Here is a 22,962-nt window from a genome sequence, read left to right as displayed (position 1 = left end):
AAATTGGATAGGGTTGGACAACTTCTGCAAATGTCAACGTATTCCAAAAGGTCTCAAGCCACAAAATAATGAATGAGAGACTAACAATGCGTTTACAGAGCTAAAAAAAACCTCGCTGTGCACCAATTCGCTGGAAACGCAATGCAGACGCCTGCTAACCTCTGTTGGTCTTTCTATTCAAAGAGAAAGAAAAACAGTATGACACCATATCCATTAGTTATTTTCTGGATTTGCCTCAATTAATATAACACTTAGGATGGAAAAACCACATACCTTTTGTGGACAAGAAAAGCGTAAAGTCAAGGATTGATCTTCCACCTGGGACTTTCAGACAAATGTCCGCGATTGTAAGAACACTTCAGAAACGGTTTGTTGAACTTTCAAGAAAATTAAGCCATTCGGAACGAGCGGCTCAATTGCGAGACATTCAGAGTCCAATTCTATTGCAGTAGTCGGGGTGTTTATATCAAGGGAGTCTGGGAAGTTGTGCAAATGAGCTTTCCATCAGCTCCACAGGACAGGAGCAGTCAGTCACTCTGGTTTACAATCTCCCTGGGTGCTTGTGGCTTTCACAGTGCTAACAGATTTGGACAGCTCGCTGCTGATGGTTTCCATGTGCTTCATACTTCAACTTGAAAAACGGGTCCAAAAGGAAGCGCCTCTCTAATTAGTTTTTCATTGCGCGGTGTCTGCATAATCATGTACATATGTAAAGAGCCCTACTATTATGCATACTAAGCTCCTCACAGCAAGTGGCAGGAACACAGAGGTTAAAGACACAGATGCTAGATGATGATATTTACAGTGCAGGCAGGGCAGTAATGTAGTGATGATACACCAGACATTCCGCTTAGAGATTGGATGGGAACAATGGGAAGTCCACGTGACTTGTGCATTGTTGCAAAACTTTAATAACCTTGACTTCCCCAGAATAAAAAAATTGTGCCAAATATTTAGATAGGACAAACCGAACCATTTTGGCATCACTGACAATGATGCAATTTTTTTATTTGGATTGGGTCTAGACAAGAGATGTTTTGTATGGTCTACTTCCAAGCTGCAATACGTTACTTTTGTCTCCCTATCCGCCATCTCTGAAACAAAATTTTTACTAAAAATTTATTTTTGTCATTCAACGAAGTTAAGGCAGTGGTTGTCAAACTGGGGCCACAAGATGGATCCTGGGGGGGACACAAGTTTTTGTGGCATTTTATGAAATATAAAAAGTTATGATACATTTGTGCAATCAAACAACGTAAACAATGTTTTTTTGTCATTTTATTTAGGACTTTTTGCCTTTATTAGTGCAGTAGGAGGGAGAGAACACCAGGAAAAGTGGGTGAAAGAGAGGGGGTGGGATAGGGAAAGGTCTGTGAGCCAGGATTCGAACTTGGGTCTCCTGGTGCGCAACACCCTAAGCACAAGGCTTTCGGCTCCGACAACAGAAACATAATGTTTGTGAAAATTAAAATATTAAGTTGAAAATTATACGTTTATTTGGGGGGACCACAAAGGCTTGCACACAACACAAAGGAGGCCTTACAACGAAAAAGTTTGAGAACCATTGATTTAAGGCAAACAACTTGCAGTGAAATGAAAACTAGCCAACTGACAGCCCAAACTATGCAAATAAGTAGTAAGGCTATAGTATAGATAAAACTAAAATAAAGCACAAATATATAAATAACCTATAGTATAACTGTATAATTACGATACAAATAAACAAAAATACACTAATATTTAAATAATATATATAAAAATATATTAATTAGGTGTATTTTCAACTAAGAAATAAATTGAAAAGAGTAGAGGAAAAGAAAGGGAACTTCAACTTTATTTTTCATTACCTGGGTTATTAAAAGCTTAATCATGGTATGGGGACAGTTTCCAAAACCATTTTACCAGCTAAATCACAGATTCATGTTCATTATTAACCAAAAAAGTTACGGATTGCAGCTTTAAGGGTGATTTTATTGGGGCTTGCAATACATGGATTGCCGTAGAAAGTTCTGCGATATGATTTGATAGCTTGCTTTTTAATATCTTAACATTACATTTTAAAAACCTCCCACTGAACTAATCAAATGTCGAGTCGACTGAAAACAAGATGCATAGTGCTTTACATAGGTATATATATCGCTTGAATCTTATCAATTTGGCTTCCTCATTGATTTCCGATTATTAATGATTTACAGTTTTAATTTCAAAGTTATATAAATGTTTTGCTTCGTTTTTTACAAGAACCTGTATGGTAGTTTTGGCTGCTTATTGAATATGCATATATTTATTGAGAGTGGGTCATACATAGTGCATATTTATGAGCAACATTTAGTGTACACATACAAATCATGTTTTGTAAAATAGTAAAACATGGTTAATTTCATTCATTGAGATATCAGCAGATTACAAGTTAACACTTGCACATTTCTGAAAATGTACGTACAGGAATTGCTAAGAGGAACTGAAATTTCCCTTTTATATCAATATCCGATTCCTAACCTTTCGATTCCGATTCCTTAACTGGAATTGATTTTCCATTCCCAGTCCTGGTTTTATAGGACTTTAACACCACAGGAAAGTACAGCCAGATTTTCAGATACAAATGAAAACAAACTGCATTCCAACATCGTAACTCTTCAACAGATGCACCAAACTCTCCTTTCTCTGCAAACACGTCACTACCGATAAAAGACACAAACTTGCATATTTTAATTCAAGGAAACATGAGCAGAGGGATTTGCGGTAATGCACAGAAGTGAAACAAATGCGTGCAAACAAGAGTATGCCGTATGCAAGTCAATTACACACTATAAAGAAAGCGCTCATTAGCATTATCTTGAAGTGTTAAAGATGTATATTCATTAGATACAGACTTTGAAAACACAGATGAGGTCTGCAAGAGTTTTTAATATGGATGATTTGATCATTTTAATGATGATGTAAATGGTGTTATTTTAGTCACTACAAGTTTGAATAGGTCATAAAGCGTACGCTATTTCATTCCCTTTGAATCTCTTTGTAAATGGAAATTCTGTCCTTGTCTCTAGCCTGGGGTTGGTTGGAATAAAGACTCCATTCTCTTTTGACTCATAATTGTCATTCATTTGAGTTTGGCCCCACCCCCCGGTTAACATCAGACCCTTTCCTCTGAGGGGACGCTCTCTGACCTCTCTCCCCTTGTGAAGGAGCTCCGCTTGATGTGTGGCATTACTCACAGTGGGTCATTCTGAAGGAACATTTCAGAGGGGATTCGGACATAGTGCCGCTGGACTGAGCTGTCAGGACCCAGCTGTCTTTGTGCTGCCAGCTGCATCCAGTGGTTATTTCTCCCAGGCACAACCCCAGGTGTCCTTCCCTTTTGCCCTGTAATTCCCTCGGTTTTACCCGCACCGGATGTCCAACTTGCATTATAGCTTCAATTTGTAGAAACGACATACAGAGAATACACGGGTACAAAACAGACAGACACTACCGTTTGCACATGCAACTGGATTTCAAGGTCTCGGAAAACAAACTTTTTGGTTGTTTTTGCTCGATCTGGCTGAACAGACACAGAACCTTTCAAATGTCTCCCAAATAGGAATCGCTCGCTAATTAAAAGAGAAAATAAAATAAAGAAACCTATTAGCATATAAACGGGCAGAGGCGAAGTAAAATGCCAACAGTACATGCAAAAATAATCATTGGCCCGGTAATATAAAACTAATTTGATGCCACAGCAAGATTACAACTAGATTAAACAAGCAAATTACATTTTCAAAAAAAATAAGATGTGTTTGTTTTTCAATGCTAGGGTGTTGTGGATAGTTGTTAAGGCGTTGCAATGCAGTTGTTTAAATGGATAGTTCACCCAAAAATGAAAATTCTGTCATAATTTACACACCCTCATGTCATTTCAAACCTGGGTTCAGCAGAACACAAATTATATATTTAGAAAGGTTTTATGGTACCGAACAACCGGAATACCCACGGACTTCAATTGTATGGACACAAAACCAATGAAAGTCAATGGGTGCTGCCATTGTTGGGTTAAAAACAATCTTCAAAATATCATCTTTTGTGTAATGCTGAAAAAAGAAAGTCAAACAGGATTGAAATGACAAGAAGGTGGGTAAAGTGAAGAGAGCCCCTAGACAAGACATTTACATTTATTCATTTGGCAGACGCTTTTTAAAACATAAGACCATGCCAATATGTTTTATTCAAGGTTTTGAGTATCAAAAAGGAAATGATAAATATGACTAAGTAATAGCACACTTCACCTCAAAATGCAGGTTCAAGGATTTGTTCGAACCTTTAACCCAAAAAATAAGCAACAGCATCAAAGACACTTGCCTTCCCAAGTGCGACTGAATTACAGCAGGAGTTCACGTTAACCGCTTAAGATCTTCAAAGGCAGAAGCCCTCTGATCTGTCATCGCATTTAGCTTTGCTTTGGGAAGGTTGTTAGTATTGTTTTATTTGGTGTCTGCTCCACTAAATGATTAATTAATTTGGCAGATGTGACCGATGGGGTGAAAAAACGCATACAGATTATCAATATCGGCATCCGTGAAAAGAAGAGCGCAAGCGCGAACGCTGCAAGATTATTTCATAAACAGAGGATGAGAGTATTAAAAGCTGGAGGATTATGACAAGAGGTATAAAATGGGATTGCAAGGATTTTCATACCTTCTGCAACATGGCAGATTGTCCTCGCAAGACATTAAAAAGAGAATCGTGGGGCAAAATACATCTGCTTGGCAGTTCAAACGCCAGTGCTTCCGACAGATCCGCCATCGGGGAGATTAGCCCAGAGCTGCACACTACGGCAAACTTTCATACAATTTGTACAAGACAAACTGCAGGTGTTTGGACTGCAAGGAATCATAGACGACTATGTGATGGCAAAGCCAACAATACCTGATTGCACCTACCATGCATGAGATATGTAAGAATACCAAGTTAGTTCATGTGGCGCATCTTGAAATCTATGTTTGCAATAATTTACAATGCATTTGTGAAGAAGCTGAATATTCAATGTATTTTTTGGTCAAGTGTGTTTTTATGATGTGTGCGTGTACAAAACTTTCTGCTTTAACTCTTAACAACCACATTATGATTTCAAGAAGTTTTACTTGGCCATCAAGAATTTCAAACTCTGTACATGGAATCAGCATCGAGTCTATTTTGCATAGGCTTTCAGATTAAGGTTATAACAGCAAAAACAACTGCAATGCTACTGTGAGCGTGATGTTGGTTTCTCTACTGCTGTAGATATCAGCAATATGGCGAAAGTTTCTTATCCACATACAAAGAGCTGAGATGGTCTGGGTGGACAAAAGAACCTGAGCAGAAATCACACATCGGTCATTTCGTCCTCCATGTCGTCTCCCTCCGTCTCGCCCTCTCCTTCCACTTCCTCTTCATCTTCTGATGTCATATCCGCATCATCTGCCTGGGACATGCACTTCTGACAGGAACAGATGAATAAGTAGTTCTCCCTGAAAAATATAGTGGTAACAAATGTTTGTGGAACTCGCAGGTTTTGTTTATCAACAAAAACTAGCAGTAAAAGATAAAACAAGATTTCGGAAATAAAGACACAGTTTTATTTACATTTAACTAGACCCACCCTAGAATGATCAAAAGCCACCCAATCATTTTATTTTGAAATCCCCAATAAACCTCAATTGAATGCTGTTGGCATTCTCTCAGTAACTTGACGTCGCATTGAGTTTATCATGTGTACTGTCACTTATAAAAACAATGTGCAGGTTGTAAAGACATAAGCAGGTCATGACTGAAGTGCCCTTGAGCAAGACACCTTACCTCTGATTGCTCTGCAGTAATGTGCCACTGTATAAAACTACTTGTAAGTCGCTTTGGATAAAAGCGTCTGCCAAATGAATAAATGTAAATGTAAATATGCTAAATAAACCACCAGGAGATGCTGACATTAGATATTATTTACTAGAATAATTGGATTTATTATATAAAACCACATGTAGTGTGTTTTAACCTTTCTTGGGTTTTTCCCCTGTAAAGCTGCTTTGGAACAATGCAAATTGTGAAAAGTGCTATATAAATAAAATTGAATTGAATTGAATGTCTATATCTTATGCCATGATGAATTATCCGATCTCCCAGAAAAAGGAGGAGTCAACATGTACAACAACTAATCACAGTATGTGACATGAGGCAATTATTTGATATAGTCGGCCCTGGGCAGGGTGGTGTCGTTATTTAATAAATCTCTGAGTGAAGGAGTAATACCCTCAAGTTTGAAAAAGCCTCAATCACACCAGTACTGAAAAAACCCTTACTGGATGCTTCTACTTTATCGAATATTCGCCCAATATCTGTTTAGCCGTTTATTTCCAAGGTACTTGAAGAATTTGTATTTTTAGAGCTTCAAGACTTTCTGAATGACAATAATATTTTTGAGAAGTTTCAGTCTGTATTAATAGCCCGGCACACTACAGAAACACGAGTTCTTAATGATATTTATATGACTACGGACTCGTTTGACCCTGTTATTATAGTTATGTTAGACCTGTCTTCTTCCTTTGATACTATAAACCACACCATTCTCCTTTCACATCTGGAGTCCTGCGTTGGACTAGGAGGTGCGGTTTAAAGTTGGTTTAAATCCTTTCTCTGTCAAGATGGGCCGGTTCTCCTCCTCCCCCCAAAATGTATCATGCGGTGTGCCCCAGGGCTCTGTTCTAGTTCCTGTTCTTTTTCTCTCTTTAGGTGCTCTAAACAAACTTGAACTTTAAGGGGCCGGTATCAAACATCCATACCACCAAAATAATAAAAGTGCAGTGAATAATGACACAACTGTTTCTGATCAGCGCTGTACAGACAACACGAATGAAACAGGAGGCGTGTTATTTCAACCATTCTATGCTATGAGCTTTACAAGCTTTGGCAAATCCAGCAACCAGTTGTTCTCCGGTAAAGCCCATCTGACACGAGATCTGAGCTGATCCAGTTCATGCTGCTGAATCATAAATGCCCCATAGATGCCAGGGTGATGATAGTCACAATTTACTACAGAAACACTACATTTATAGCACATTTAATTGTCCCCAAGTACTGCATCTGTGCTTTACACCTACACTGTGATGTGTAGTAAGGTCTCCAATCACACTGAAACGGAATTAAAAACTAAAAAACTCAATAATAAAATATAATAATTCTGAAACTAAATCATTTAAATTCAACTCCTCTAATCTTTCCAACTTGAATACACTTAAGATCTGTCATTCGGTCTTCAAATCTACTCCTATTCTACAACAAATGAAGTTAAGTAATATCAATCACATCCAAGGGAGTCCTGTCTTTGATCTCGCCTTCATAGGCAAGAAGGTCAGGTGTTCTTTTCAAGGTGAAGTTTTACTTTTCAAAGGAATAAAGTGAATATAGATCAAGTGGGATTTTCAAACACACCCTCCTTGGCCATCCAGGCAGCAAAGCAGCTGTCGATCGACAGGTAAATGATCAATAGGAGAACAGGAGCCCAGCGGTAACCCAGCAGCCCCTGTGGTTATCCAGGCCTAGAGCTGATGCCAGGGACCAAGGCTATTGATTCTTTCCGGAGTAAGACTCCGCTGAGCGGTTTCACACAGAATGCTTAAACAAGAGATTGGATTCCCTTACCGCAAGATCTTGTGCCGGCTATGACAACTCCGGTCTCGCTGGCAGCAGTCCAGATAGCTGATACAGATTTCCTACAGGAAGAACCATGAGAGGAGACTATTAACTACTGTTTGTTGCTGAATGAATACATCAGGTCTCTGGGGAAATGTTTAGAAAATATGTTTGAATGGTTTGAGGAGGACACACGAGTTGGCAGAGACCCTAATAGCACTTGAGGGTCTAATAAAAGGCATTGCGTTTGCTTAATCTGAGTGAAGATCTAAAATCTTAAAGGATTCTCTATAGACATGCTGTTGTTTACCAGAAGAAAATAATGCAAACAGAAACCATTTTTTATTTGAAATTTGGGTGAAGTATTTTATGTAGCGGTTTAGTTTTGAGTTACAATCTCTAGTTAGCGAAAAAGCAATATGGCATATCTGAGTAGATTGTTATTCGTGTTTGTGTGCGGGTCTCTTTCATCACCATTCAACATCTCAAAGTTGATTCTAGACTTTTCTTCAGTTAGCGGTTTAGTTTGCACATAAACATGTGCACACATTTGCATTTAATTACTGAATTAAAATTCGTCTCGTACTTGAAAATGTGTAACCTGCACAAAACACGTTTTCTTATCATTCCAATAAGACATTTTGATAAGTTTTGCTGGAGCGAAAATAACGCAAACAATAGCAAAAACAGCAGAAAACACTGCACGGTAAAACTGAGCTGTCATTACGTATGTGGTGAGGAAGGCGGGACGAGAGCCGTGACGCGGGGCCGGTGGCGTGAGTGATAAGTGCAATCAGCTGTGCGCGCACCGGTCCCGCATCTTATCACGGAGGAGATTGGGAGCTTAAATGGATGTTCGGCAGGACTGTTGACGAGAGAGGACCGGGCCCGAAACTGTGTTTAGTTTGTGTATGTTTTATGGCCGGCAGTCTACCGCGAGGTGGCTGCCGGATTGTTCAGTGTTTATTGTTTATTTAATTAAAGTTTTATTGTTTGAATGTTCGCCGGTTCCCGCCTCCTTCCTTCCCTTACGAACTTTATTACAACGTACAATAAATAAAACTAGATTTTTCAAGTATTCATCGTCCCCAATAATAAAAAACAGATATAAATAGCTCTCTTTACTGATGTGAATTCAAAACTAAAAGCTATTTCTAATTCCCAAAAGACATGATTCAGATAAATAAACTCGCCTATGAAATAAATATGATGTGAATAATAGTGTTTTACCCCCAGCATGAGGGCATGTAGGCCTTTTCAATCTATCTGACAAGCTTCCCAAACTGTTCCTATCCTCAGAGTCTATACTGTAATTCTTTCTTACAATAAAACACATGGGGTATAAGAATATTACAGCCCTCTCTCAGAGCATCAGCTTAGCATCTGTTATCCAACATCCTCAACTGACCTCTCCAGGGCTGATGTCACTTAGGGCGTTGAGGTGAAGAAGAAAGTTGTTATCGGGAAAAGACGCCTCGGCGTTAGGAACGCAGCTGTGGTTACCTTAACAACAAAGGAAGCTTCAATAAAGATTAATGAAACCGATAATTGAGTTGTGTAGCTTTTGATATTCTTTGCTAGCTTTAGAGCTAAAGCTTGACTTTTTTTATTAGATATACACTTAAAATGCATTCTTTCCCTTCTGAGAATACAGGCCAAAAATATTGATGACTCCCCTTGCACTACACAGATTTTTGACCAATCAAATTCTTTTTAAGAGAACAACCCTCCCCTAAAAAACATTTCACTTTTTCTCTATGCAGATCATAAATAAAATAAAACAGCTGTATAAACCACCGATTGTGCCAATATGAATCAAGACAATTCTCACAAGAGCTTTGCAGCAGGAAGAGACCAGAACCCTCGCAGTTGAGGAAATCGCCCGTTTCTGAAACAGAAAACAACATGATCTCCACAAGCCCTTCATCACTTGCATTTATTTCACACTTCTGGACAAAACAATAATATTTCACACAGATCGATGGCTGTCTATGTGTTCAAATGTGCGTTAGTGTCTCGGGTGCAGTTGAGGGAATGGGTGTCAAAGGTATAGATGGTTTAAATCTTTTCAGATGTGCAGATCAATGTGCAGCCAAGTGTGGTCTGTACATTTTGGAAACGGGTTGAAGTATGAAAGAAAAATAACCTTTGTCAATGTCTTTGTACAACTGGTCGATAAAAGCGTCTAGCTGCTCCCTCTGCTGGCTGGAAAGTTCCAGTGCATCGCAAGCGTGAACCCACTGACTGAGAGAACTGGAGACACAAGAAAGACATAGCAATAAATTAACTAAAATTACGAATGTACAGAAATATTTTGAGACTTTCTAAATCAATTTTTCTTATTTTATCATTTACTATGTAAAGGTTCATTCTGTGAACTACTAACAATATTTCTCCTAAATTTCTAATCAAATATTGTTTCTATTATTATATATTTATTTGCAGAAAATGAAAACTGGAGAAACAGGTCAAAATACAGAGAAGATGCTCTGAACAAGTTCATAAAAGTTTTTATGCAATAATAATATTTGTACATGTTTTCAGGATTCTTTTTTATCACAGTGAACATTCTTTCACATTGTTGTTGGATGACTTTGTCACTCCTGAGGTTTGTTTTTGTTGAAATTCAACAGACACTGGACTGGAATGACCATAATACATCTGGAAATGCTGTTTTAATGAAAATTAGGAATGGTTATAATTTTTTTCGCACTATTTATATATAAATATATATAGAGAGAGATGCTATATATGGAAAACTAGAGAAACTGATGTGCATTATAAGACAAATACCATTGTTTCCTTTTAGAAATACATCTACAGTCTGCATGTTCAATCTAAATTAATCGTTTGATCTGAATGAAATGAAAAAGACTGCTTAAGGAATATCAATACGGCTTTACTTTACAAGTAACATTAAGTGATGATACATCTGTATTGGATCCTACCTGGTACCAATACCTTGACCATTGGTCCCAACAAGTGAAAACAGAGAGCGGAATCCCTCCGGAGTAAACCACTACAACACAGAACAAGTTCACTTTATAAACATACATCCTTTCAGTTAATGTCCAGTGCGTTCTGTTTCTATTAGACCCTTCAGCCATAACTTTAGATGAACTGTAGTGGGAGGCCTACAAAACGCCCAGGCAGATTAGCAGGTCATTATTTGGTCGTTTTGATATTACTGCCCTTGGCTAATAGCGGTACTTGTTAACTCCCCCTGGTACCAAATTGTCTGCTTTCAAATATTTATGAGTGAATTTTAAACATTCACAGCTGACCTGACTGAGACGGTCATCGTGAAAAGCCGTGGAAAACAGATTATGCAGCAAGGCCAGCTGTCCCTGAAAGAAACAAAGCCCAAAAGTTTCAAATGAACAACATCCACAACACACAGCATATTAATTCACATCATTAAATCGCTAACTTCCACCAGTATGTAAATGATGAGCTTCTGAAATGCATATAGAAAACAAGCCATGGTTCATGCTAGAAGCAGATGATGCAGAGCACGTCGTGACATTGAGATGACTTAAACATTTACATACAAATGAAAGTGAAGTGTTTTCAGCCTCTCTTTACCTGAAACTTCTCTCCTAACAATTTATGAACTATTTCCTCTTCTTCATTGGCTGTACGGCTACAGAAGTTAGAGAAAAGCCTCTGCCAATGTTTTTTATCTCGAGCCTGGAAGAATAAAACAATTTAGCAGGAAATCATTTATTAAATAGATTTGAACTCATATTTTATACCAACTAAAACAAAATGTAACAAGAAACAATTACCTGCTTGACGGTAGCCACCATTTTGGCCATTAACATAATACTTGATGTTTCAGGAGGATAGTGCAAACTCCTAAAAAATATGCAAACAAAACAACAAATTAAAGGAGTTGGTACACAAGAGTAGAGTCTAAATCGAGCTCCACAGACAGCCAGAAAAGCAAAGCAATCGATTATTGTCTAAGTAAAAAAATTGACGGTTTTGTTTCTGTAATATTTTGCATAATATTTAAGACGGTATTCGAGAAAAATCTAGAATTTAAAGACCTCACCTCCATGCCCCCTGCAGTTTGTTGATTGGATGTTCTGGGTCATTATGGGAGGGGCCGACGCACAGGACTTTGTGGTACTGGTCCCATGCAGCCTGTCTGCACTCTGTACCACAGTACATCACCTGAAGGGGGCGACATACCTCAATTTAGAAAAGATGTCACATACAGAAACTGCTTCACAAAGATGTGGAGGCGATCAGGCAACTATTGTTCTTGCTAAAATAACCTACAAAATGTGCTTCTCGCAAAAATGTATTTCTTATAAACAACTGCCTTGCCTGCTTATAACAGCCCTATGATCAGTGGACATTAATGTGATAGTTCACCCAAAAATAACAATTCTGTCATCATTTACTCACGATCTTGTCATTTCAAACCCGTCTGCCTTACTTTCTTCCGCAGAACACAAAAGAAGATATTTTGAAGAATGTTGGTAGGCGGTACCCATTCACTTGCATTGGTTTTGTGTCCATGCGATATAAGCGAATGGGTGCCAGCGCTGCTCGGTTATCAGCTTTCTCCATAATATCAACTTTTGTGTTCTGCAGAACAAAGAAAGTCATATAGGTTTGAAATGAAAAGAGGGTGAGTAAATCATGACAGGATTTTCTTTTTTTGGGTGAACCATTCCTTTGGTTATTTAACTCAATAATATTAATGTTATTGAGTCATATTGATGGTAGAGTACCTGACATTGTGGACAGGCCTGGTGTCGGTCAGGTCGCACCCTACACAGTTCAGGACGGAGCAGACTGAGAGCTGGCAGACCACTCAACCTCCTGGCATTCTCCTCTGCTGTCTCCAGAGCACGGAGACAGTATTCACATGCTAGACAGTTATACAAATATAACTGTTAAAGAAATGATAATGCACATAATATCAGCATGTCAGAGTATCTAGAGCATTTTACACACGTACCTCTGTATTTGTACAAGGCATTCCACAAGAACTGGGCTGAAACGAGAGGTCGCTCAATGAAAATGGTGTCACCCTTTTTAAACGCCTTTTTTGTGAATAAGCCTTTGCCCTGGAGAAAAACACTCAATTACTATAACAAATCAATAACGTTAGATTATACATTTGTTTCCAATACTCTCCTGACATAAACTGACTCTCTGAAAAAAAATATTTCGTATATTCCACCACTATGGAAAACAAAGCTGTGATAAATGTTCTCAGAAAATGTACGATTGTCTACATTTTGTTCGTCTTGGCATGAGAATAAGCCGGCTCTGGCACGCATGGGAGAAGTGCGAGCACCAACCCGACTAACTCTCATAAACAAACTGTCAGCATTTCATAATATCGAGAGAATTGCTACTATAATGACATGCTTCCGCATACCTTGATATTATCGATAAACCGAACTTCCACAGAATGACTAGTTTTAGCAGGATCCGCGCAGAGCGAAAACATGTCATCTATGGGGGCCGCCATGTTAGATATTTACATATCAACCTCTGACCCCCTGAATGAACCAATCGTGTGGATAACAAAAATCTATTTTTTCGAACAACAGTGAGATGCATATATACCATTTTTTTAAAGCAAAATATTTTCGCGGTTAACTATAATCATTAACAGTATGATAAATACACATTATATGCAGGTAGCGCTTCTTAACAACAAAAACAAGGGACGCTGAAAGGCGGGGCATGTGTGCTGGTAACCAATCAACGATCCGATCGTTCTCGATAGCCAATCGGCGATCAGATCGCTCTCTTGAATTCCCAACAGCGGTCCGTCGTTGTGTTTTGGTCGAGTCAGGGAATTTGCAAGAAGTTTAGGGGACTTAAACTAACTTATCCACCGCTACGAATAAGCTTTAGTGTGCATTGTTTTTCGATTAAATGTGGATTTGACTGGCCTACTTACAAATGTTGCTGGCGGAGGTAAAAAAGCTAAAAGTGGCAGAGCTGCGTGCCATGTTAACGGAGCGAGGTCTCGATCCCAAAGGCTTGAAGGCCGAGTTGGTAGTTCGGCTCTTATCTGCGATCGAAGCCGGTGTTGAACCCATTAAAAGTGGAAATGAAGGAGAAACGACACGTGAGACGACGGACAAACCGAGTAAAACGCATGCAGATGAACTGCCGAAGCCTTCCTTGGAATATGAGGGGTGCGCTAGAGAGCAGTCTCCGGAATGCACTGACATCTCTAATATGAGTACACGTACTTACACTGATCAAAGTACACAAACAGACCCAAATCAACTGTGCTCATGCGCTGCCGCAAGAAACATAGCACAACAGCTGACCTCTGGGACCTCGGAGGCCATTATAAGAGATCTACGTCATCCGGGAGAGGAGGTACAACATCAGAGAGATGCTGCTGCTGCTGCAGATCCTGTCGCCGTGGCAACACTTTCTTCAGTGGAGATGTATGCAGTGTCAGGATGCTCATCACCAGGCTCTGACATTCCAGTGTCAGATGGAGCACATGAGCAAGATCATTGTAAGTCAGTTTGGATCACAATCATAGGAGTTTCTCACTGAATATATGGTTGGGTTCATGATCAGATAAGATTTTTCTCCTGCAGTGCTCAACAGACAGTCAGATAACCCAGAGACTGTGGATTCCACCCTGGAGGAAATCCCAGGAATAAAAAAGCCTAGCGATGAAAGAGGCAGAGATTATTATGAGTTCAAAGAGGACATTCATTACGTCAGGTACTCTTGTCTATTTGTGTTTATGCCGTTATTTGGTAAATCACTTTTGTGTGAAACAGTACACCTATGTGCAAGAGTGTTTCCTGGCAGAGTTAGATATGTTCGTGCATGTATTAAATCGAGACTTATTTATGGCAGACTAAGGAACAGGGGTCCCAGATCTGCGGAATTAACTCAGCCCAAATGGCAAGAAAAAGTACCTCAGTGACCCCAGCCCAAGTAACAAAACTCAAAATATGTCATTCATAAAATTCACATTTTACAGTCACTGTTTATGCTTTACACACAATTTCTTGCCCCAAAAAAATTGGTGTATTAATGACACCCACTGTTTTTGTAAATACTATTTTAAGAATGACAGCTTAACTAAATCTATCCACTTTTTACCCACGGAATTTTTTTATTTTATTTATTTAACCTTTATTTAACCAGTAAAGGTCCCATTGAGTTACAATAACTCTTCTCCCAGGGAGTCCTGGCCAAGACAGGCGGAAATGATAAATGATAAACAACCTGCAGAAACAGATGAAAAGTATCCCAATTGTCTGGGTAAACCGCAGACCTGGCAACCTTACAGAGGATTTAAAACCTTAAGAATTCGTCGCTTTTCTTTGCAATTAATTTCCATTTATTATTTTACTTTTTGTATGTGTCTTCTGAACAATGGGCCAGAACAAAAAGATTTATGCTTTACATTTCCTCAGAGCTAAGGCACCAGAGCCTCTACCAGACACTGGAGATGAAGCTGAAATAGACTTTGAGGATGTCAGACTGGATTCATGTAAGTTCATTACAAGTCATGTGAGTAAACATAAACGCCTGGTGAACGTCTGTAGGTATGAACAGATTGTGTGTGTTGTACAGATAACTGTGACCTTCATTTCGAGGTGACTTCCGATGGAAGCGGCGGGCATCCTCTGTTCTGGGAGAAATTCCCTCTGCTGTGGTCGGGGTGTAGGATGACTCATGGATTTTGTCAAGGAAAGGTCGGATTCGAAGTCAAGGTGTGAAGTCCTTTAAAAGTGACACACAAAAAAAATTTTTACTGTACGCATAATTGCCTTTATTTTTTCGTATTTCAGGAACGATTTTCTTTTTTTCTCTCCAGATTGTGAAGTGTCTGTCGTCGTCTGCATTAGATATGAGTTGTGACCCTGATCTGCACGTGCTCAGAGTGGGTTGGTCTGTGGACAACACAAGCCTTCAGTTAGGTAAAGAAAACGATACAAAATGTATTTTGTCTACACAATTAACACTTTATGAGGAGAAGGCATGTTGGTGTATTGTAAAGCGAAAGTTCACAAAAAAATTAAAATTCTGTCATTTACTTGTCATTTTAGACCTGTGTTCCTTTTTTCTAATGCAAAAGAAGATATTTTGAAGAATGTTGGTAGCCAAACAACAGCAGTACCCATTGAATTGCATTGGTTTTGTGACCGTATTATAGAAGCGAAAGGTTACCGCCATTGTTTGGTTACCAACACTCATTCTTCTTAATATTTAACCCTTTTTACTAATATAATCTCATATGCATTATTCTTGATCTCTCAGGAGAATTAGACCTGTCATATGGTTTTGATGGGCGGGGCAAAATAGTAACAAGTGGAAAGGAGGAGGAGTTTGGTGAGCCCTTCTCCGAAGGGGACATCATCGGCTGCTTCGCTGTCAGTATTAATGTGCTTTTTGCTTTGAAATGACAAAAGATGGTTGTAGTATTCGGTCATCGTCTTTGCCACATCACAACATTAATCGTGTGTTAATTGAGTTCTGTCTTATGATTTATACTACATCCAGGCCATCAATGAAAGAGGAGAAGCCACACTGTCATTTCACAAGAATGGCCGTTCTCTTGGAGTGGCGTTTCAGCTTACTGCCTCTGCTCTAGGAAGCCAAGCTCTCTATCCTCACATACTTTGCAAAAACTGCTCAGCATTTGTAAATCTTGACCCAGATACTCCATGGCATTCTTTTCCTGCCGATTTCTGCACGCTGACCTCACTTCCTCCTGGTCAGAGGACCCGTGCTGTTTTCCCAGCAGCCACCAGAAGAGACTGTGAGGTGAGAACGTTTACAAAAGTGCTTCAAAGTCTAACAAAGATTAAAAATAGCCTCAAACATCTGGATGAAGTGTGCTGCTGTCTTGTCTCTCTCAGGTGTTGATGATGGTTGGTTTGCCGGGTTCGGGTAAGACCCACTGGGCTCAGAGTCATATGAAAGAAAACCCAAAGAAACGTTATCATCTTATAAGTACAAACTCTGTACTGGACTGCATGAGGGTGAGTCCTTTTCAAATATTGTGCCAGACCAAGATCAATGTACCTAGATTTATATATTTGAAATACTGTAATTATATATTCCCAATAAGTAAAAACCTTTGTAATGCCAAAATAATTGTATTATTATAGTAGATGTCAAATTCATCCGTTAACATAAACCCCTTTCAATAAAACTTGACGTTCTTGTCTAGGCATTACCATAATGCCATGACCACAGCATATCTTCATTTTCATTTATGAAAGTCTTGAAACAAACTTTTTATAAACAGGCGCCCCCTGATGGCAGTCACAGAGACCTGATGCTGCAGCAGGCCACACAGTGTGTCAGTCAACTGATCAGAATAGCTGCAAACAAGCGGAGAAACTACATCATTGATCAGGTAATGTGGAATATGTGAGCGCTACTCGGAAGATGCCAGATGCCCTATCATGTGTCTTCATTCATGTGTTTTCGTTCTCTGCCAAGGCCAACATTTATCCATCTGCCCAGCGACACAAAATGACGTGTTTCCATGGTTACCAGCGAAAAGCAGTGGTGGTTTTTCCAGCAGATGATGTGTGGAAGAGACGTCTGGTACAGCACCTGGAGGAGGAGGGCATGGCCGTTCCGGAAATGTCTCTTCTTAAAGCCAAAGGTCAGACGTCCATACTGAAAAACAAGTCTACCTAGATCCAAAATTGGAATCAAAGGGCAAAAAAAATGCTTATTCACATATTGTTATTATTTACAGAAACCCTAGGCATTCTATACTACGCAATTAGTCAGTATTGCTTTCTACAAAATCAATTGCATTGTGACTAACAATGAGGTAGAAAGTACATCATCATACACAAAGTAGACACTTGCATGAACATTCTTGTCTCTTGGCTTCCCAGCAAGCTTCACGCTGCCTGAACAGGGAGATCACTTGGATGAAGTGATGTTCGTGGAGCTTTGCTTCGACGAGGCCCTGAAGCTCTTAACACAGTATAAAGAGGAGGCAAGAAGCCTTCTACCCACACCTCCAAAACGCAAAAAACACAGACATGGAAACCATAAGCACCTCATCCATCATTGTGGTGAGATGAGATTTTACTGCTACTCTTATAGTATAATATTGATTTCATTGAGTAACATTAGGCAATACCTTTTCCTTACTCAGGGTGGAGAGGAAGTCCATATAGCTGTCAATCGCACAATCAGTGCTCGCTCAAGAAAACACATGTATGTATATGGCGATGTGAAGCGCATCTTATACCTTAAGACAAAATACACTTCACCTGTAGAAATCTGATAAAACTATTGATGTGGATCTTTTAGGGTTGGCCTGCTTCTGGTCAGTCTTACGGATGCGGCAGTGATCCACAAAGATACAGGAAGTATTACAGACCCTACACTGGACAGGTGAGAAGACATTAACCAGACACATGATCACAAGCTGCGTTCACAAATGCGCGAATTGAAATAGCCCATTAAAAATATGGCCAATGGAAACACGTCAATTTCTTTCACGCGTTCACATGAGGTGGTTTTTCAGGCAATACGATTGAGGAATATTTTGCAAAACTGCAATGGAAACACTTTTTGTCGTATTTACAAGTCACGTGGCATACAAAAGTCACATGACCATTAGTTTTAACAGAACATTGGAAAGATAGGATTTAAGGATTTGTAATGTTATATGATGGCCCAAATGCAGGAAAATGAGTGAGTGAAGGAGATTTATTAGGAACTGTGAGGTAATATGAATATATATATATATATATATATATATATACACACAAGGAAATATAGACATTTCTCTTCACTCTTTCATCACAGTAGGTGGCACTAAAGTTGGTTTGAAACCTGGCATAAAACCGTCAAAAGTATGGCCAGAATGACTTATCGCGAGAAGAAACAAAATACACTTTAATAACATGACATCGTTTGATGGAAACACATCCTGCAAACATTTTTACCTGACATTTAGAAAATATTGTGTAAATCTGTAACAGGAACCTGTTTACGGATACACAAACCATTGCTATTTTTCTGTCATACAAAATATTTTTTTACTGTCAGTGTTTTAAATGTGATTCTTTCTCTTTCTTGCAGTGGAACTGGTGTTACCAAAGCCAGAATTATGATGGTTGTTCAACATAGCTTTAGATAATCCCACCAACTAATGTTGGTTGCACAATGTTTTTTTCAGAAGCTTTTATATAGCAGGATGATAATATGAAACCATCACAATTTTATTATGTTGTATTTTAATAAGCTGTGCTGACCCTAAAAGAAAGTGTTATCCCTGTCCGACATTTCTTCAGTGGATGGAACTGCTTATAACGGGTTTTGTGCCCAATAATGCAAACATTTTCATTATCGAGTTTACTGCATATTGCTCCAAAACGATCTAATCTGTGTTTCTGTTGTTTAGAATGGACTATCAAGAAAAACTATATTTTGAAGTGAATGTTAAAACATTTTCTGTGAAAACACATTTGCACCAAATTAAGATGTCTTTGTAATCTGTTTGTACGGATTTATTAATTGAATAAGAAGTTGTTCAAGTCTTTATACAAAGAACACATTTGATAAAAAACTATACAAAATACATTTTAATTGTGACCAATACACAGCCATCGGTAAACATTTATCCATCACCAGTATACAAAATACAGTGTTTTTGCAATTTTTCAAAATAAAAGTGCAAAACCGCTCTAAATATTGTCACTGCCATATCATTGACTGTATTAAGTTATGTTATCACTTATCTTTGTACAGCTGCCTGTGAAGTTCCTCAGAGTTTGATGTGCATCAGTAAATTTAATGATCAGGCTTTACTCTCTGATACAACAGCACAGCACCCTTCGCTGAAGGACACATCTGTGACCACAGGGGGGAGCTCTCGTTTAACTGTAGAAATTCCTGGAGAAGAGAGTTTACACAAATGAGTTGTCATACTGAATGTCATATTGCACAACTAAATTAATTTATATATTATTATATAATAATTAATTATATATTATTAATTGAAAACCTGACTAACCTACACATAAAGCTATGCAGATATTTTTAATAAATTATGTCTTGTGAATTTATTATAAAATAAAGCTTACCGCACGACTAAGAAATAAAACATCAGTGGATTCATGGGCCTCGGGACCTCCACGTCTGTAAGACTCTCTCACTTCCTCTGTTGTCAAAGAGCACCTTCAGAGTAAAACACACACATGGTCTTCATACACTGACATTAAGGAATCATGTCAGATAAAATGTGAACATGCCAATTCTACTTACCGAACATAAAACTCAGCACTGGGTCGGCCCGCACTTGTGTGGTTTAGTGCTATTCCCATCAACAACGGTTTGCTTAAGGAACTTAAAGGAACGTTCACCTGAAGCAAAAAGATGAACATCAATAACAGCATCAAATGTTAAAATCACAAACATCCAACTACACATGTACATGTGCTTCCTATAACTCGTACAAACCTCATCACTGATCTCCACACACACAGAGGAGAAGATCTCTGAAACTATGGCCCTCTCCTTACCCTGAAGAAGGTCAACACTTATCATCTCCTCACTGACCCCCTGACACACCATCTGCAGGCACCGGGAGATATTAGTGCCGTGAGCAAATTTTACTCTCACGTATGCATTCATTACGCACCTTTGGCTCTGGGTGGCCACCGGGTATGTCTAACAGACCTGCTGCCTCTGCCACCTTCTGACTTCTCCTCAGCAGGACAATCTCTCCATCTGAGGTTGCCACGACAGCGCCCACACCCAGAGGCTGTGCGAGGAAGGCCTGTGGATCCGCACATTCGGCCTCACCACGTCTCTGGAGCTTTTCTGCATTTTGTGACCAGTTAGTACCAATGAAGTCTTTATAACATGTCACACCTAACTGTAATTTTAGGACATACGACTGCTCATCCTTAGCAACTTTGTCTGAGGGTCTGTGTTTATGCACTGGGTTGTGGACAGCCTGTTCTCCCAGGTGTCTTATTTCCAAGCTGGTGCACTTTTTGCATGCATCTGTTGACCCTTTGGGGCTGTTTGTCGGGCGAGGGTTGATGGAGAGCACTGCTGAATGTAATCTAAATTTAGCCCCGTTGAAGAGCCATGGTTCTTTGGTGACTCTGTCTTTCCAAACAGCTTCAATGTGCTCCTCAATCTCAGGAAAGCTTTGACGGTTGAATCTAGAGTGGGAAATATAGATTGTTTTTTATGTAAAGAGTCATGAAAAAGCCATGCTTAAAGGCAGAGTCGAGCAAATAATGATTTAGGGAAAATTATGAGAAAGTTTCAAACTGATATCACTCACTTATTTTGAGAAACGTTACATAGTTTCCATTTTTGGGTGAACTCCTTTTTTATTGTTTGTTTATACATTTTATTCATGGTTAGCTGAACATTTTTTCAACACTGATATTTAAGTTTTTAAAAGTGAATAATTGTAATAATTGTTTTACTGTAAACACATTTCGCAGTGCAGTTCAAAGTTTGATACCATTATCTAATTTATTTTAATATTATCTAATTTTATATTCAATATAAAAACTCTCAGTTAAAAATGTCATAAAACTAGTAAAATATTTATGGTTCAATGACATATTATAGACAATAATACAAATAAATAATAATATATATTGCCGCTATTCAAACATTAAATTAAATGCAAATTGTAATGATAAATGATTTTAGTGTTTTCATCTATGAATTAGCCTTAAAAAATGTCATGTGATGCAACCATGATTTCTCTTAAAATTCATCCATTACCTTGCTTAACATTTCTTACAAATCTTAAGTATTTCAAGTTCTTTATAAGTTTAGTATTTTTGTTTAGTATTATGCTGTCTTCTTAAATTAACAAATATATCTTATTTTTCCTGAAAATCTCATACAACTGATATAAATTAAGAAACATTGATTTAAACATCACGTATCAGATCCTCACAGGTCAGTAAGAAAATGATACATTTAATATCTTATTTAATATAATTATTGATATTATTGGTCGCACCACATGATGAGGGGTCGCTGTGCGTCATTGACCCTCATACGGGATTTAAAGATAAATGTTTCTAACGCATCACTATCTTGCTGTCACTGTTTGAAAAGACATATTTTCGGAGAAAATATAACAGCAGGAAGCAAACAAAGGTAAGAGGTTCTACCTGTCTGAAATTTCTACATGTGTTTGATGATGTTCTTCAAGAGCCTGTGTCGGAACACAGTGCAGCATGAGAGATACCTCTGAATCCATGAGTCTCCGCGCCAACCTTGAGCTTGAATGTCTTCTGGTACCTTAACATATAAATAGGATATCTGAGAATTTGTGAAAATTGTATATTAAGCAACTGTCTGTTTCTAAAAGTCTTTAGGCCATATAACGTCGTGTTTAGCGAAAGCTGTAGCGTGTTAATAATCACTTTATATGACAGGTGTCACCTGAGTAGCTCGGATTGACAGAAAACAAAGCTTACAAAAACACGTTGCGTAATGCATGGACAATAAACTTTATATGGGACTGACGTTTAATTGTTTACTATAGAAAGATAAAAAATATATGTTTTTCCTCACCAAAACGTTTTGCTCGACGAAGTAAACGACTTCCGGGAATATGGTACTTCAAAATAAAAGCCGCTAAGTTTTCTATAAATAACACCAAGAACAGACAGATAACGAGATATAACATCTAAAACAAACAGGGGTGTAGCTACATGGTTACCCCTGAGTGATGAATGTCCTATCTGGCCACCTCTGTTGTGCGAATCAGTTTTAAGGTGTGTTTTTTATTTTATTTAAATGTTTTATTTAATTCAATTTTACAAACAAAATAGGTATTGAAAAAACTATATTAACTTACAATTTTCAAAAGGCAGACATATCTGCAAAATACAAGAAGTAACAGTGACGAATCCTCAAATCAAATATACAGACAGATAACGAGATATAACATCTAAAACAAACAGGGGTGTAGCTACATGGTTACCCCTGAGTGATGAATGTCCTATCTGGCCACCTCTGTTGTGCGAATCAGTTTTAAGGCGTGTTTTTTATTTTATTTAAATGTTTTATTTAATTCAATTTTACGAACAAAATAGGTATTGAAAAAACTATATTAACTTACAATTTTCAAAAGGCAGACATATCTGCAAAATACAATAAGTAACAGTGACGAATCCTCAAATCAAATATACAATAAAAAAGACAACAAAATAAATATATTATAAATAAAAAAAGAAATATTTATGTAAGTTTTAAGATATGTCTCGGAGTTTACAGAGCGCAGATCATTCAGCGTACGCACTGAAAGTAACGCGAGAACATTATTCTCGCGTTAACATGATGTCA

At 38.3% G+C, this 22,962-nt stretch overlaps 3 protein-coding genes across 6 annotated transcripts; 1 reads left to right on the top strand and 2 right to left on the bottom strand.

Moving 5' to 3' along the window:
- Nucleotides 1-2,687: 2,687 nt before the first annotated feature.
- On the bottom strand, nucleotides 2,688-15,023 carry smyd5 (SMYD family member 5). Of its 2 annotated transcripts, none has more exons than XM_079479959.1 (13): nucleotides 13,037-13,194; nucleotides 12,611-12,719; nucleotides 12,381-12,520; nucleotides 11,693-11,814; nucleotides 11,424-11,493; nucleotides 11,221-11,325; nucleotides 10,920-10,982; nucleotides 10,584-10,654; nucleotides 9,782-9,888; nucleotides 9,467-9,523; nucleotides 9,044-9,138; nucleotides 7,645-7,715; nucleotides 2,688-5,483 (listed from the first exon to the last, which is right to left on the bottom strand). In XM_079479959.1, the coding sequence occupies exons 1-13, from the start codon at nucleotides 13,127-13,129 to the stop codon at nucleotides 5,339-5,341; spliced, it is 1,248 nt and encodes a 415-aa protein (XP_079336085.1). In that variant the 5' UTR covers nucleotides 13,130-13,194; the 3' UTR covers nucleotides 2,688-5,338. The 2 variants fall into 2 exon arrangements, with proteins under 2 accessions (XP_079336085.1, XP_079336086.1); XM_079479960.1 differs by lacking the exon at nucleotides 13,037-13,194 and adding an exon at nucleotides 13,947-15,023 and having other exon boundaries at nucleotides 4,173-5,483.
- LOC306907672 (heterogeneous nuclear ribonucleoprotein U-like protein 1) lies at nucleotides 13,386-19,434 on the top strand. 2 transcript variants are annotated; one of them, XM_079479958.1, is made up of 14 exons: nucleotides 13,386-14,143; nucleotides 14,229-14,358; nucleotides 15,063-15,139; nucleotides 15,223-15,362; nucleotides 15,467-15,569; nucleotides 15,910-16,022; nucleotides 16,153-16,416; nucleotides 16,512-16,634; nucleotides 16,904-17,014; nucleotides 17,101-17,269; nucleotides 17,511-17,693; nucleotides 17,777-17,838; nucleotides 17,935-18,018; nucleotides 18,712-19,434. In XM_079479958.1, the coding sequence occupies exons 1-14, from the start codon at nucleotides 13,570-13,572 to the stop codon at nucleotides 18,757-18,759; spliced, it is 2,181 nt and encodes a 726-aa protein (XP_079336084.1). In that variant the 5' UTR covers nucleotides 13,386-13,569; the 3' UTR covers nucleotides 18,760-19,434. The 2 variants fall into 2 exon arrangements, with proteins under 2 accessions (XP_079336084.1, XP_079336083.1); XM_079479957.1 differs by having other exon boundaries at nucleotides 13,440-14,143; nucleotides 14,214-14,358; nucleotides 18,712-19,318.
- On the bottom strand, nucleotides 19,125-22,624 carry nudt22 (nudix (nucleoside diphosphate linked moiety X)-type motif 22). Of its 2 annotated transcripts, none has more exons than XM_079479961.1 (7): nucleotides 22,189-22,624; nucleotides 21,783-21,912; nucleotides 20,273-20,804; nucleotides 20,092-20,205; nucleotides 19,897-19,994; nucleotides 19,716-19,809; nucleotides 19,125-19,524 (listed from the first exon to the last, which is right to left on the bottom strand). In XM_079479961.1, the coding sequence occupies exons 1-7, from the start codon at nucleotides 22,301-22,303 to the stop codon at nucleotides 19,423-19,425; spliced, it is 1,185 nt and encodes a 394-aa protein (XP_079336087.1). In that variant the 5' UTR covers nucleotides 22,304-22,624; the 3' UTR covers nucleotides 19,125-19,422. The 2 variants fall into 2 exon arrangements, with proteins under 2 accessions (XP_079336087.1, XP_079336088.1); XM_079479962.1 differs by having other exon boundaries at nucleotides 22,038-22,189.
- Nucleotides 22,625-22,962: the final 338 nt, after the last annotated feature.

The sequence above is a fragment of the Barbatula barbatula genome, assembly GCF_947034865.1.
Source record: "Barbatula barbatula genome assembly, chromosome: 18".
NCBI classification, from domain to species: domain Eukaryota; kingdom Metazoa; phylum Chordata; class Actinopteri; order Cypriniformes; family Nemacheilidae; genus Barbatula; species Barbatula barbatula.
Note: the sequence above shows the minus strand (reverse complement) of the source record. Positions and strands in the feature narration are given on the sequence as shown.

Coding starts and splice junctions, on each gene's coding strand:
- smyd5 (XM_079479959.1), bottom strand. CDS start 13,129: ATGGCGGCCCCCATAGATGACATGTTTTCGCTCTGCGCGGATCCTGCT. Junction 10,983..11,220: donor TGTTAGGAGAGAAGTTTCAG/GTAAAGAGAGGC, acceptor TGTTTCTTTCAG/GGACAGCTGGCCTTGCTGCA. Junction 9,139..9,466: donor CTTCCTGCTGCAAAGCTCTT/GTGAGAATTGTC, acceptor TTTGTTGTTAAG/GTAACCACAGCTGCGTTCCT.
- LOC306907672 (XM_079479957.1), top strand. CDS start 13,570: ATGTTGCTGGCGGAGGTAAAAAAGCTAAAAGTGGCAGAGCTGCGTGCC. Junction 17,015..17,100: donor GAAACTACATCATTGATCAG/GTAATGTGGAAT, acceptor TTCTCTGCCAAG/GCCAACATTTATCCATCTGC. Junction 17,839..17,934: donor GCTCGCTCAAGAAAACACAT/GTATGTATATGG, acceptor TGGATCTTTTAG/GGTTGGCCTGCTTCTGGTCA.
- nudt22 (XM_079479961.1), bottom strand. CDS start 22,303: ATGTTATATCTCGTTATCTGTCTGTTCTTGGTGTTATTTATAGAAAAC. Junction 20,206..20,272: donor GTGGCCACCCAGAGCCAAAG/GTGCGTAATGAA, acceptor CGGTGCCTGCAG/ATGGTGTGTCAGGGGGTCAG. Junction 19,995..20,091: donor GTGTGGAGATCAGTGATGAG/GTTTGTACGAGT, acceptor TTTTTGCTTCAG/GTGAACGTTCCTTTAAGTTC.